We start from the raw sequence: 16,519 nt of genomic DNA on the forward strand, positions 1-16,519 counted from the left end.
GTTGAAGGCCAACTGAGATGAAGCACTGGTCAGATACGAAAATCACGTTGGCCTAGGTCAAAAAGTTACCTTAGGACTTTGAATGTTTTATGGAGAAAAAGTTGTTATTAACAAGTCGTCGGCAGTGCAAGCTGAATCCATAGTGGGACTCGAGGACAATAGGTTGCTTAACCACAGGTCTCAGTGCAGTCATTGATGAAGGTAGGAAAGAAAGCTCAAAGCGGGAGAAGTCCAAAGTTCATGCCCAGGAAGACCTCACCATCAATGCAATGTGACTCAACATATGTCCCAGCGAAGCCCTCTAATGACTTATAAGTATTAAAAAGGAAGCTTTAGGCATGGCAAAAGGTTTATTGGCCAGACCAAATTGGCAGTTTTGAAACTGTACACCCAGGCTGCATTGGCAGACCTAGAGATTTGTTTTGCATTGTCACTTTAGTTGTGGCACAGTATGTGTTGCAGGCCACCAATGGCAGTTACCTTACTGGCCCTGGCTACACTTTTGTAGCATACACTAGGGCCTTATAGATCAGTTAAATATGTCAATCAAGAGTATAGCCAATTCAGACATGTTTGAGGGATCAGAACGCATGCACTGGTTAGCAAAGTCTCAGTTCACAGGGTCAAAATTCCAGCAGCATCAAATAAAAAATAGGGTTGACCATACAAAAAGAGGCATTTGTTTACACTTATTAATTAACAAAAAGTGTATTGGAGTAGGGCCAGAATTGTGAGTTTGAATTCAAATTGAAAACAAGAAAGAAATAGGCAACGGGACAAACCACTCACTAAATATTTCTGTTGCTGTCATCAAAAAAATATATGCTTACTGTGGAACAAAATTGTGAGACTTTTTGCATCTATTAAATTTACAGTCCTATTTCCTACTGATCTTTCTTTGTTCCTGCACCAGTGATATGTCAAAGCCACCTAAACTACTTAAGAGGAAAGGAAGGTGATATCCCTGACATGAAGCCTCCTGCAATGCTGGCGTCCTCCAAGGATGCATGTTACATACTCCATGATGTCTTGCAACAACCATGTAATCATTTTAGAGTAACAACCTTGGTTGCTTTTTTAACCAACCAAGACACAGTAGGGAAGTTAGAGTAACGAATAGACCACACCTTCCAACAATCATATTCAAAATACTAATAGAAATCAGTGAGAATTTGACTCTAATATAATATAGCTGTTTATTAAGGAGCACGCTTTTCCCTTATGTTCGCTGCTCCCTAAATCCTGCACTATAAGGAACAGGTTCCCCAAATTCTAAGACTTCAATTTGATGTCATAACATACATTGACAAGACATGCCAAAGCCTGGCTGAGCTCTTAAAGGTTATGAAGATTTTTTACAATAGTGTGGTAGAGGAATGTGTGCATGCTAGTTTTATCTAACGTCTCAACACCTTTTTTTGTAACAAAATTTTCCTTTAGGCAGACTTGGGTCTACAGTTTTAGCATTCTTGGGTCACCTCACTAGCAGGTACCTATATTAAACATTCTTCTTTTGTATGTGCTTGCTCAAAAATAATATTAAATGTGCTTAGGAAAACAAGCTGTTATCAGTAAAGCCCAATATAATATTTATACCCTTTTCAGATTCCATTATAAACACAAATATCTTATTATGGTTACTCTAGGCATTTGTTGACTCATACATGACACTCTGTGAATCGCCGACTAATTTCAGGGCCTGTATATTAAATTTGGTGCCCTCCTTAGGACATAAAACATCTTTGTTAAAAAGTGGTGCACATCAAAAACCCCATTTCTAAATGTACTTTAAAAGGTTATGGTCCTCGTCACAAGGGAATGTCCTCTATTATGGAAAATGTGGCTGCCTACATGTGGATACCACAAGTCACTTGGATGTCTGTTACCTTTGTCTGTTTTATTCCATTATTATGACTATTCACATATCCCAGGTATTGCTTACAGATAGTTACTGATCAAAGGACAAATATTGATAAGCCAGCACACTATATTGATTGCCATGAAATGTATACACTGATCATATTTTGCTTGCCTATTGCATGGTAGGCCTGTGACATGAATATATTTAGTTTAATATATTTTATTTCATGAATTTTTGACTCAAGTGCAACTTGTCTCTTCTCAAAGCCCATGGATGTAGATGAAACATTGATATGTGTGAGAGTGGTTGTGTGTGTTTGTGTGTGTGTGGTCATTACCTTCACTCTGTTTTTATAGGAATGAATACAGTACAACATTTTTGTACTTTTGTACCTGCATTGGTGAAGAAACATATTTGCTAGACATCTAGGGATGTGATGGAGGATTGATTTATGTAGCCAGATTCTCAGGGTTAATAATTGATTGTGCTTCTTTTGGTGAGAGTTTGGCCTATGGAGAATGTTCACTAATGTGGGAACAGATCAGTGATGTGCAGTGTGAAAGGATAAGTCTTTCATGTTTCTTAAATTTATAAGAATCTGCACAAGAATCTTGATATCACTTGAGGGTTAGCTTGGTTTAGTTGATGCTGTGCAGAAATGTGAAGACATGCTGCATTTGCTCAGAGTTTCTTTGTTGCAATTGGGTTCCACCCATTTGGAATGCCCAGTTTAATTTGCTTTTCTTCATCACCCAGTTTTGGACCTTTTACTGTGGGTGAGTTTTACTAAGTATGTATCACCTGCAGTAATCACACAGTAAATGGGCTGTGTGTGTTTACTGTCAGTGTTAGTCTTATAAGATGAGGCTGCTGTGACCAACCCAGGGTAAGGGGCACTTGGTTGGATGCACGTGAACACAGGTGAGCACAAACCTTGCAAGGTTAGATGATGACCTTAAATAGGCCTTATAATCATGGCCACTAGAATTATGCGATTGAGTAGCTGTGGTGATTTTCGCATAGTTATAGATTTGCCTAATTTTCCACATAAGTTGTCATCCCCGCAAAGCTGCAGATTTTAACCCCCCCCCCCCCCACACACACACACACACAAAAAAAAATGTGTTTCTAGCTCACGTGTATCAAAAGTTACTAAAAAATGCAGCAACAAGTGTTGCAGCATACTGGTAGACCATTTGAAAAACTGGACTGGTCACTTTTCTGTTGCTTATTGCTATATTTGGGTATTAAACTGGTACTAATGAGGTGAAACCAATGCCCAGACAGTGTAACAAGTTTACGAATGACTCAATAATGAAGTAATACCATTACAAAATGTGACACTTTATGCCACACACTTTGTTTTCCCCCCACATAATTGACTAAAACCTGCCGCATAATTTGGCACTCTCCTGCCACATACTGCCAGTAGTCTTGCTTATAATATTAGTGGGCACTAATAGGTAAAATCAGTATGGTTTGCTGATTTGTCTGTAGTGACACTATATTATACACCTGGGAAAATCCGCCTTAGAGTGCAGTTTCCCTTCCCTTAGACCTACAAAGTCCAATAAGGTATGAAACAGGGGTGAAACATGTGTGTCTAGTTTGAATATGCAGGCCCCAAGATCCTACTTGTACACCTGATTGGTCTTCCAGAATTTTCATATTTCTCTGGCTCAGCTCAGGATCAGGTCCAGGCCTTTTTTTTACTCTGCTGTGCCAAGTTAATTACCCTGTTCCCCAGCAAAGAGAACAAAGGCCTTATCACACAAAAGGAGTAAGTAACAGTGCTTCACACAGCTTCTGAGAATGAAGGGGTGGGGAAGAAAATCTGCATCTGTTAATTAGCTGTCACATTATACCAAGTCTGGGGCAGCCCAGGCCACTGAACAAAGGAGGAAGCCCAGACAACTGGAGTAAACACAGTAGGAGGCTCCCATTTGACATTTAGGTGGAAAAGTCACTGGCAGTGACGTCAGCTAGGAGTGGAGCTGATGCCCCCAGAGAAGATGTGAATAGCGACTTGTTGATGGCGCCATCTGGTATTGTCCCAGCATGTAATGAAGAAGGGTTGGGGCAGGGGTGGAGAAGCGATGTGGTACCCTAGGATTTGGCCGGGATTTCTGGTTTCTTTCATCCCCTTTTAAAAACACTTGCACAAGGGAAGGATGGTGTTGTTTGGTTTGGACACTGGAACTGGATGGCAGTAGCAGTAATGTACAACTGGAAGAACATGCCCCCTGATGCCCTAACAGGTTAAAGACTTTGCCTACAGTTGACCCCATGACCAGGGGGTCTCTCCAGGACCAGTAAAGCTGGTTCCCTTGCACATCCTAAGGACTAGTTGGGGTAAGATCTGAACTTCTGCTCCCAAACAAGTCGAGACGAGCACCAAAGAACAAGGGTAAGGAGAAAGGGTGGTGCAGTTAGCCAGTGGAAACCACTAAAACTTCTTTGGGTGGCTGGACGTCGCTATCAGGAGATAAATAAGCCCACATAGTGCGTGGAGTTCAGCTGCGAATTCTGAATTTACCCCCAAGGTGGGTCAGCGCAAAGGTGCAATAATGATCAATGAGCCTGTGTGGGGCTTGCATGAAGACCCCTCCTCAGAGCTCTCTGAGGCCCAGTTACCATTCAAAGAAGGGGCCTTGGACCCTTTCCCTGGGCCCCTAACACAAGATGAGGAAGAGCACTGTTGTGCCCTCCTCCAAGGAGGTTGAAAGGGGTACAGGACCCCATATCTGGTCCCCAACTTGGGAGAAATCAGGCGGACCACCGTTGCGCCCCCCACCAATAGCAGTTGACTTGCTGCCACTCCCCATGCCTGTGTCTGGGGTGAGCTGGGTGGCCCCACAGTGCAAACACCCTGCCCCAGTGGAATGGACAGGAAGAATCCAAGTTGCCATCTCCCACCCCGACAGTGAAAGGAGTTGGACAGGCGGAGAGCCAACTGGGGCAGCTGGAGGCTGTCTCACCCATTGCCCCAAAGGAAAGCCAAGTCAGGATGCAAGGGTGGGACCAGGCACACCAAAAGAAAAAGAAAAACACAAAAGGAAAGCTCTGTGGCTCTCCCAAGCACAGTGGGAGAGCCGTAACTAAAATATTCACTGCTCTGGCTATGGAAGTGCCCTATACTAATAATTGATAACTCAATAGGTATAAAAGACTGTATCACTGGACATATGTGTGATTTCGGACAAAGAGTAGTTAAATATTGCGTGTGGCCAAAAAGTCTCTCTGCAGTGCATTGATATTTGTTGTGAAAGCCAACAAGGTGTCTCTGGCATTGTTTCACAGAGATGTAAGAAACCTTATTTATATTGTCTGCTCTCTCATGCTACTCTTTGAAAATATCTACCTTATGGGATATTGTCTATATTCTGAGAAAAGTGCCTTGAATTATTGCTTCTATCAATTGAATCCCATTATAAATGGATTTGGTGCGGGTGTTTTTTGCTGTTTCCACATGATTCTCCTATGTGTCCTCATTCAACACCTCTCCAGGACAAACTCTTAGCTTGGTCTCACTATGGGCCTGATTTAAAGATGGAGGGGCCAATAGAAAATCCAGTTTTTTGGGATGAAATGCAAAATCCATTTGAAAATTCAGTTGTTGCTTAACCTGGATTTCAAGAATCTCCATTTGTGTATTCTTGGAATTCAGCAATTTTTCCTGAAATCAGAGGATTTACCATACCACCCATCACCAAGCACAACCTAGCCAAGCGCTTGAAAAGCTTGTCTTTCAACTGAGCAAATTTACATATGTTCTTTTGTGAAAAATGTAATGATAACTTTGGTGTATGTTGTCTTGTTTTGTTTCCTGCTTTGCTTATGATTAATGTTTATCACATTTTGACATCTGTATTTATTACAATAAACCCAAGTTTTTTATACTTGGCAGGAAGCATATTCTACACGAATGGACTTCTTAAGATTGGCAGGTGAAATAGTTGTTGTCCTGGGAGCTTTTTTCATCATTGCCACAGAGGTATGTATTTTTTTCTTTTTGGACTCATGACATACTCTAAAGATTAATTGCAATTATTTAAACAGTTCCCCTAGCCGGCAGGATGGCTTAGTAAATATTTGTTATTGAATCCTGTGGCGATTGACAGTCAAATTATGATTTCCAACATAGTCCATACAGGTTTCAATCCTTCCAGAATTAGTAGTTTGACTAACGTTAAATTGTGAAATAGGAACACATCCTACTTATAGCAATTGTAAGGTAAGTGTGTAATGAAGTGCTATATATAAAGCAAGTCATTATTTTTAGCATTTATTAAAAGCCATCAACCAAATGTTCTAAATATCTTTTAGTATACGTCACATTTGCCTTAAAACATGTAAGTCTCATAATATGATGTTAACTTTTTTATTATTTGTGTTTTTTAAGATATTGAAACTGACCAGAGGTGGTTTCAAGGCACTTTGTGTGAGTTGAAGAAAGTTAAGCACAGGGGATCACTGAAGCAGGGAGATTTTCTTAGAAATGTGTTCATTTTAATCTCTAACAATATCTGGCAAAGAAATTAAAGATGTGAAGGGATTCCAGTATACTATGCAGAAGATTATTCAGAGTTTGGCAGACACAAAGGTCGCAAATGTGGTGGAGTTATGTGTCTGCCAAACGATGGTATGGCTGCCCTATTTAAAGTTGGGTTGACTATCATGTTTATACCGGTGGTGCCCCTCTGGCTCTGCTGATGGCCTAGACCAACAGCCAGAAGGACTTTGGGCGTCGGTCTAACTAACTGAGACCATCTGTCCTATTAAGGATGGACATTCTGATTGACTGTTTTCCTTTTTGGGAAAGCAAGGAAAAGCCTGATGATCCTGAAAAGAAAACAAATCACCCCATCACACCCTGGAAGATAAATCTGAAGCCCTTGTTATGTATGAGTTATGGGTTACATTTTGATATCTGTGCAAGCAGGAGTTTGCAAAGAGACTGAAATTATCAGACGAGTCATAATTATCACATCCTTGCAGTTTCTCCCCTGATAAATTTCAGCAGGTCAAAACTGCCAAAATGTACTGAAGGAGAAAGCCTGGAAAAGAACAACTGGCATGAAAGACACACAATATGAAATTGGGTGTATCAAATATTATTCTGCATATTATGCTTAATTTTTTTTTGTTGAAGATCACACTTGCTAAATACTTCTCCCTAGGGGGATGGAAGATACTACGTTATGTAAATACTACATTCTATTCCAACAAACGTTTAATGAGGAACTTAGAGTAGTAAGGTGAATTGTTTTTGTGTTTTTCAAAAACAATCTCCCAGTTTGGGAGTATTTTTTGAAGAACAAATATGTTTGTTTAGCAGCCTACAGTGTCTTCAAAGGAGCCAATGTGGTGAGAACTCTTCTGAGGTCCTAGAGATCTTTGCAGGCAGGTGAAGAAATATGGTGGGCTATAATCCGCCAGGGCAGCAAAGTACATGCCTCTGAGGGCAGCAAGCCTAACTCTAAATAACTCCTTCAGTGTTGATACAGTCCTCCTTGTTGTGTCTGCCTTCAACAAAAGTGCACAATGAAGCAATCATTTTAGGATTCAACACCGAAAGTATGGAATTCTCTTTTTCTATCTGCACATTTCCATCTTGTCCTGCTTTTAAATTGCCGCTATACTCTTCCTTCTCTCTCTAACTTATTGTATATCACCACTTTACAGTCTCTGTTCTAGGTCCCTCAACATGTTTCTGTCATCCACCCCGTCTGTTTGGATGGATGACATATGTTTTATGGTCTGTCATATGTTTTTAAGTGGTTACAAGATACTCAATGGCATAACCTATTTTATGAACACTAATAATCCGGACGGGTCTGCATTAGTAATCTAGCAACACAAACTGACTGTTGGGAATATTTGATACACTTTCTACATGCTGGTCAGACTGTCTACGATTATGTGTGCCAATGATTATTTTTTATTGTTGGTTTTCCATATCAGTGCCTTGATGCTACTTGATCTTGTTAGAGCGCCAGCGTGATAAAGATTTATTACACGCTTAATCACCTTTCTACTCTAACCATAATGGGCCCTTCACGATTAAACTATCTGCAGCATTACTATTTACCACAGAGGCAATGATCCTCTGATGATTCTTTCTACGCCGATAGGAGGGATGAAAATGAGGATGGCCAAAATGCAAAATTAGCTGCCCAAGGAGGACCATTAATTGACAGCTTACTCACAAATTTGAGATCAGATTTAGGTACACCGCTCTCAAGATCATGCTGTAAAAATAAGTAATAGCAACAGGAAGACCCAACCTCCTGAAGAAGTTAAGTTGGACTAGACTTATGCAGGCCAAAAGCTCTGCATCAGCAAATCAGAACAATAGAAGTAATACTCGATGTTCTGACAGAGCTCGCTGATTCTCCCTACAATGCTTTTAAATCATTTGCAAAATAACACAGTTTAAATGGAAGAACCAACAAGACTCAATAATAAACTCAGACAGGTATTTGATTAATTTGGTTATTGTTTTAAAGATTCAAATTCCATAACAATAAGCAATCTTTTGAGAATTTCAGTTAAGAATACCACAGCTTGCATCAAGTGCCAAACATTTAGGCACAGCTTTATCGGATGGTTATTATAAAATTCAGTTTACAGAGTCACAGAGTCCCACTATCATTAAACACAGAAGGATAGTTCATTTGTATAACAGCTCAAATCTTACCAAGAAGAGGAAAGGGTTCATATTTAAAGTCCATTGAGGGAGAGTCCATTAGCATAGAACAAATAAGTATAGGAAAATTATATTGAAATGGTTTGGCAAAAAAAGGTTTCAGTTCTTCAGCTTCCGACTGTAACATCAGCAAAGCAGTCCAAAAGTAAGAGGATATTTCTTAGTAATCATCAAAAATCGATCAGCATTGATCAGCATAGTGCCCTCTTGCAAGGGGAAAGAAAAAGTATGGCTTTGACTCAAAGTAAGAAAAATTGGAATGGCCGTGAGTGTTGGCCCTCCTTTGGGGTATCTTCTTTTATAAAGTCTCTAACAAGGCCCCAGTGATGTAGCATCACACCACCATCGAAATACTGTCATATGCTCAGATACATATAATGTCAACAACAGAAAAATGCTTTCCTATGCTAGTCATGAGAAATGAAAGATTTGAAAGTCCAAATAAGCCTACCATTGGTGAAAAAGAAATACTATAGTAGCAGCTGAAATACTGTTCCCACAGGAATAATTTACTATGAACGTTGAAGAAACATTTAGGAATGTTGAATGTATTGATCAAATTAAAGCAACATTACACTAGTTGAAAAAGGGCCATTGAATTAGGTCAAGGGAAAGGTCAGCATTAGAGAAAAAGCGTTTTCGAAAAAGCCTTCGAATTGGCAGTACACATTTTAAATGAAATAAACTTTAAATGAATATCAAATATAGTGTAAAAAAATGTATTCAAATAGGGACTATGTAGAACTGTCACCAGACATTATTACACGGAAAAAGCTAATGTTAGAAATACCCTACTACCACGATTTTTCTCAATATTCATAAAAGTATATCATTTTCTTAATCCACACTACAAAATTTGTCTTTCATTTTTCATAAACTATGGAATCTCTAGTATTATTCTATTCATGCATTCAAACAAAAGGCATTAGAACCACTAGGCCACTTTATTAGTAGCAGAATTTTCATCAATAAATGCTAATAAAAACATGTTCATAAAAAATTCACATTAGTGCAACTCGTTTATATGTATTAATATTACTTGTATGTTTGTTTTCTTCATCTTGCATTTTAAAGCATGCTTTTATGGTGCTTCTACTACACTTGTCTCAGTGTCATGTGTCACTTTGTCTAACATGTGCAAAATGTACTTTCAGCTTTTTGTGTCTTTAATCAGTAAATGTGTAGTGTATTATGATTTTAAAAAACTTGTGTCATCAATCTGATATGATTGAACACACACTTTTCGGACCAAACAAGGATAAGATTTGAGCTTGACTGCAACATAGTATGGGTCAAATACGAGGACCAGGTGCCTCATGATTACCTTCTCCCTTAAAAACCTTTATGTGGTTGAAAGGGTCAAGTGGGCAAACTGATTACATATCTATGGGTAACCAGAAGCGGATGAGCACCAACACCTTTCCCCATCTTGAGGTGGTCTTTGCTCGGAACCACTCCTGGAGTGAGCATATGGCCCACTCCAGGAGCAAATTCACAAAGGCCTCCAACTCAATTCTTAGTCTCCCCCACCCAAAGAGAACAGGTGCCATTTTAGCTATTTTAAAAAATTTCAAGTCCCAATGCGTGGCTACAGATTCGTATGGCGCTGATGTTTGGGTTCACCAACAGTACCTGCATCCAACAGGAAGAGAACTGATTTTGCAGGAAGTTATTAGACGTCTCAATCTCCACACCCCAATATACCTGCCACAAGGAACTCAATTTACATTTTATTGAAGATTTTATTAGGACCCGCCCTGCCCTTTTCTGGTTATCTGTCTGGAAAAACCCAGCTGCATCCTTAATGAGAGAGATTATCAGTGACTGTATAGGATGCGCGAAAGGGAAGGACATAACATGGCTGTCAGGGGTGCATCAGAGCCTTTGCATTATTAACAAGGGTAGTATTTATTCAGATCCCAGCACAGCAAAGGCTGCAAACAAGAGTGAGTTTAGGAGTGCACTCTGTTCGTTATATAGAGCAGAAAGGTTCCAAAATGAATCAAAAAAATCCCTTGTTCACAGATACATGGCCATTGAAAATTCTGTACACCCGCTGGTTAGTTACATTACCCTTCCGATGAGTCATTGGGAAAGGAGCCTTCTGTTTCGCTTAAGGGCTGGCACTATTACATTTCATATTATGTTTTCCTCTTGGCCACCACTCCGATCTTGATCGTGTACCCCGCTCGTGTGATGGCCAGAGTGGTCAATCTATCCTACCTTTTTTGGTAAATATTATTTAAAGAATATTAAGTGGCTCTTAACTCATTATTTCAAAAAGCATACTCCTATCAGCCTGGAAAACGCTTACTTGAGATTGCTTACCCTAGATGATGAAGAGTTGATCTTTTGGACTGGCACTTTCTTGAGAATTGCAGTTCTAGCTCGTCAAATGATGTCTAATTACCCATTTATGAATTTTTATAAATCCTAAGACTATTGCATATTATATGCTGCTATGGTTTTATCATGACTCTCTAATTCACACTTTTTTAACCTGTTTGTTGTTGTGTCTTTGTGCTTTTATGGATAATACGTTATCCGAATAAAGTGTCTTTGAACCTTGAACCTTAAAGAAGATGCACTTTGGGAGGTTGAGGTGCTTTCTTAGAAACGTATTCTCAAGGACTTGCATGGAAGACCCATTAGTATACCCCCAAAGTCACTATCGTAGGCACCTACAGAAATTCAATTAGATCTGTCAATCTCAACCATGATTTTGATATGCTTAGGGCCCAGCCTAGATGGGAAACTAGACATAGAAATAGTGTTTCTAGTAAGCATTTGCCTTCTAGCCAATACCAACGGAGATCAAAACAGGGAAGAATCGAATAAAACAACCAGATAGGAAAAAGCAGAAGCACGGCTAAGAGTATTGCCTCTAACGCAGTAAGTCCTTGTCTTGGTAGTACGCTGGCCTATAACCATGACAAGGGACTTGGAAAAGTGCATGCTTAAGCCAAGTCTTTCCATGAATTCAATGATGAGTTTCAGAAAAACCTTTAGACTCAGAGCAGTAGGCAAGATAAGAACTGCATAATCTGCATATAGCAGAACAGGGGCCGAGTGAGTACCTATTTTGGGCATATCCCTTCAAACCTCAATCAACAACTTTTCCAAACTGCTGACATACAATGTGAACAAACATTGGGCCAAAATTCAAGCTTGATGAACGCCCCTGTTAAGTTTAAAGAGCTCCGCGCATTCACCCCCTCACTAAATCTCACAGATGCAGTAAGGTTAAAGTGAAGGTTTCGCAACTGTGCACTAAGCAGCAATCATATACAAAGTGAGTCAATGATCAATAGTGCCTAGGCTCTGTCGAAAGCTATACTGAGTGTCACAAAGGACATTCTGAGGCCTATTCAGCAAAATACAGGCAACTATAGGTGGACCAGGCCTCAGGAATACACACTTTCACTACTGTGTTCAAGTGCAACATTAAAAGAGGAGCCGAAAAATCTATGTTGGATTTGAACAGATCAATCGGAACCCCGTCAGGACCCGGCGCCTTATTAGTGGGAAGTACACATATGGCATTATGCACCTCATCTAAAGTAAAATTAATAGGGGGCTAACGCTTTAGTTGGTATTTCAACAGGAAAGGATCAGGGCAGGCTCTAGCAAGGACCTAAAAAGTGGGCAGTAGACAATCTCCCAAAACTTAGCAATGTCCCTAAGATGGCTCGCAGCCAGAACTGCTCCCAGGCTTAATCTTTCAACACCCTCCTCCTGTCTTTTAGGGTACTCTTGTAGACCGCTCAACATTTTATGACCCAGTTGGAGTCTCTTGGTACAGCCTTATCTACCTCTAAAAGTACTAGATATGCCCTGAAGCAGTTTGAGCCGTACCATTTAAAGGGCTTTGGGTTTTTGTCATTACTCTTGCTCAACAGCATAGAAGATATGCAACTACAGGTAACCTTGAAAGGATTCTCAATTACAGTGTTATAAAAAGTATAATTTAAGCAAGTGTGAAACTCCGAGGGACATTCCCTGATTAAATCTAAAAAAAAAACTTAGTGCACCATGGCACTCCATTTACAATACTGTCCCTGAGAAGATATGCTCCCATTTAGCATAGATAAGTGAACTGGGCGATTTTGGATATGCCCCAACGAAAGGTAACTGCAATGGAGTTATGATCACTCAACAAGCTCCATGTGACCTTAGATTCTACTAAGAGTTCGTTCAAAGAGGAAGATATAGAAAGAAATTTTCAATAACACTGTTATCGCCTCTAACAGTAAAAGTGGGAATGTATCCCTCCAAAGAGATGCCAATGTCGGAGACCAAAGTGTAAACCAGGTTGTATCCAGCGGGAATGTATTTATAAAATCTTCCTCAGATGCGTGCAGATACTGAAAAGAGTCACTAGCTATTTCATCTGGTTGACTAAAACACCGGTTTGGACAAGGGTGCAAATTAAAATACCCTGCAAGGATAACATCACAATTCTCCAGGCAGACTTTGAGAAGGGAATAAAAAAAAACTTGAGAGATGTTGTGCTATTGGAGGTACCTGCTGAGGTGGATCATTGTACAAGTTTACTACCAACAAACTGAATAACTTATTGAATTTCAACAAAACTGCTGCCAAATTAGGAGACCTAGTTTGGATTGTGGACACAGTATACTCAAGTGTTAGAGAAATAAGAATATGTAGATCACCCTTGGCCCATCCAGATCCCCCTTCGCCCATCCATGAATGGAGGGAACATCAGGAACTGGAAAAGAGGAAAAGCATTCACAAAATAGTTGGTAGATTATCACAAGTCTCCTGTAAAAAATACATTCACATTAGCCACAAAGTCACAAAGTCACAAAAATCTTCATTGTCACTTTTGAGGCAAAGCCAACAATATTCCGGCTAAAGAAGGAAACAGTGCCCAGATCTACCTGATTTAACAGTGGGTCACTAGCACAAATAGACAGACAGTTAGCATCAGTAGTCCGGAGTCAATCATTCTCAGATAAGGAACTTGATGGGGCAAAGAGGTTAGGAATAGGAACATTGATCTTGTGCGAAATTAGTGGGACAGCACCTGAAAGGGCAACAGTAGAGGGCGGGACAGCAGATACATTGGCTAATTTTTACACAAAAAGGATGGCTTGTAAAAGAAACCCAAAGGAATCACTGTAATGCCAGTATGTGGGTTCTTTCTGGATGACAACATCGACAACAGAAAACCAGCCGAATGTGGGTTGTTCAAATTGACCATTACTCAGTCACCGCCCAATGTGTTAGGCTGCAGGCCGATCCAGGAAACTCTCTTTGCCATAATAATGTCCCTGAACAAAGGCAAGGTATAACCTAAGCTTTTGCGCAACCAGTGGACCATTTTGTTTTTGGCTGCCCATAAGTCTAACTGCCATTAGATGCCAGCACAGGGTCTGCATCAACATACCCCAACTTAAAAAAAGATTTCTATAAAAAAATACCCCAGGTAACCAAAACTTTAATTATCAAGGTTGATCAAGACGAAGATTCATTACGTTCTCAGAAACCTCATCTGACTCAAGCTAGGGAGGAGAAGAAGGGGCAAGCTTGGAATTTCCACATTTAGGTGCTCAGACTTTTTTTTATCCAGGAGAGGCAATAGGGGAAGAGGTGAGGGAGGCAGAGGATGAGTACAGGGCACATAGGGATGTCCTCAAAAGGAGACAGACCTACAGGTGGCAGCTACTACCACCTAAAACAAGAAAGACAAACTTCCAATGTATAATCTTCCACAGTACAACTTGAGCACCACAGAAGAATCTTTGTAAGGGTTTGTAATTTGTACCTGTGTCCCTACAACACCCTATGGATACTAAAACAGACGTCTCACAATTTTTCCATAAACTGAGGCAGAAAGCTTTATTTCTCTGAATTTTACAGGCCTTAGAAATAAATCAGATGTTTGCCCCATGAAGAAATAATCCTTAAATGAATTGTTGATTTGACAGGAAAGCAATTGGCTACAATGATAATTTCCATAAATCTGAACAAACAGCCCTGCAGCAACTTGATAGAAATCATCTAATTGTCATTAAACCAGCAGACAAAGAAGGGTGGAAGAGTGGTATTGTAAGTAACACTTATGACCAGGTGGTACTTAGACAACTGAATAACCTAGAAGAGTATCCCTGCATTACTACATATCCCACCCTGAACCTGTCTCAAAGAATTGAGGAAATAACAAAAATGCTCTGGATGAAGAATGGCTATGTAGTAAAGAGTACAAATTTCTTAATAAAAAAGATCCCTGCGTGCCAGTTATTTATATCCTCCCCAAAATACATAAAAGAATAGACAATCCTCCTGGATGACCCATTTATTTCAGCCTGTGGGTACTTGCTCCAACCCCTAGAACAATATGTAGATGTGTTTCTTAAACCTTTTATTTGGGCAACACTAGCATATGTAGGAGACTCCATGGACGTAATCAAGAAAATAGAGGGTATGGAGTACAATGAGGAAATTAATATCCTCGCAACTTTTAATATAGAGTCACAATAGCTATCACTATTATAATACATTTTATTGATTGCAATAATGTGTTTGATTAAATCAGGTTTCCAACGAGAATCAGGTGTCCCATTGTGACGAATAGTAATTGATCTCCATTATATACTGCTCATTAATTTTTTGAATGTTTAAGCCCATGTAATTTTGGTTATGTGAGCAAGCCCCTCTTTCTTGTTTCCACTACCCACTTTTTGAGCACTTCCTGTGGATTGTACTTCAAACAATTTCACACCGCTCCATCAGCCCAAAACCAACATGCACACACCTATCTACTTCTGTTCAGTGCTCCTGTGCCCACTCTAGGAGTGTTGCCAGGGAAATGAGCAACCCCTCTTCTGTGGCCACTCTAAACCAGCTCTGGGGGCAGGCTCTCTCCCCCTCTCCCACTGGGCCTGTCTCTGTCTGGCTAGGGAAAAAATGGCAGGAGGAACAAATGTTAGCTACATCTGCCTGTGGCAGGGCAGGCCACATTTAAGTTAATCAAGTTACTTGGCATAGCCCCCAGGAAATCCTGTCAAGTAAAGGATAACACTCCCCCACAACACTGAAGGACCTTTGTCCCTGTCCTGTGAGCAGTTCACACCTCGCCACAAGGGTGCCATCTTCCAGGTGACAGAATACTTACAAAAAGTTGTTTAGAGGCAAAGTGGCAACTCACTAAATGTGACTTTTGCCCAATAGTTAGACAAAATCTAACTTCACCATGAAATTAGATGTTGAATAATCCATTAAAATGTATCCTTGAAATATATGTTTAGGTGCTTCAAACCTGAAATTATCATTTTATAGAATCTAGTGTTTTCCGATGGTACAGCTAAACCTGCCATAGTGAAATGGGTTTTCGTGCCTTTTAACTCCTAGGACATGGTAACATTATGTTTTGCATGTCCCACTTTTAAACACCATGCACTTGCCTTATTGGACAATAAGGCCTATCTTAGGGGTGGCTTTTAATTATTCTAAATGGAAGTTTTAGCCTGCAAAAAAGGATAATTCTAAGAGGTCAAATTGGTATTTTAAAAATACACAACCAGCCTTCAGTGGCAGGCCTGGAAGCAGGTTTTACATTGATACTGTAGTGGGTGGCACAATGAGTGCTGCAGCCAACTAGTAGCATTCAACTTGCAAGCCCTGGATTCATATAGTACCATATATTAGAGACGTATAAGTAAATAGAATTTGGCTATTCGTCTATGCTAATTTGAGTGTGTTTTAAGAGAGAGCACAACACTTTACTACTGGTTAGAGTGTAAATTCCAAAAGCCAACACAAACAGTTCAGGCAAACATATAGGGGAATACCACTCAAAAGATGGTAAATTCCAACAATTGCAAGAAAACAATTTGCAACTTTGCACACTTTGGAGAGCTGTGGAGAATTTTATGCATACGACATGAACTCTTGAAGTTCACCATATGGAGGGTGTGAAATGGTTC

The 16,519-nt window shown here is 40.0% G+C and overlaps 1 protein-coding gene across 1 annotated transcript in view; it reads left to right on the plus strand.

Moving 5' to 3' along the window:
• LOC147683933 (transient receptor potential cation channel subfamily V member 6-like) overlaps positions 1 to 16,519 on the plus strand; it is a 201,188-nt gene that overhangs the window by 125,625 nt on the left and 59,044 nt on the right. Inside the window, exon 9 of the mRNA XM_086944925.1 lies at positions 5,769 to 5,855. Coding sequence (XP_086801051.1) covers positions 5,769 to 5,855 — 87 coding nt within the window. The remainder of the gene's footprint in view (positions 1 to 5,768; positions 5,856 to 16,519) is intronic.

The sequence above is a fragment of the Lissotriton vulgaris genome, chromosome 11 (assembly GCF_964263255.1).
Source record: "Lissotriton vulgaris chromosome 11, aLisVul1.2, whole genome shotgun sequence".
NCBI lineage: Eukaryota > Metazoa > Chordata > Amphibia > Caudata > Salamandridae > Lissotriton > Lissotriton vulgaris.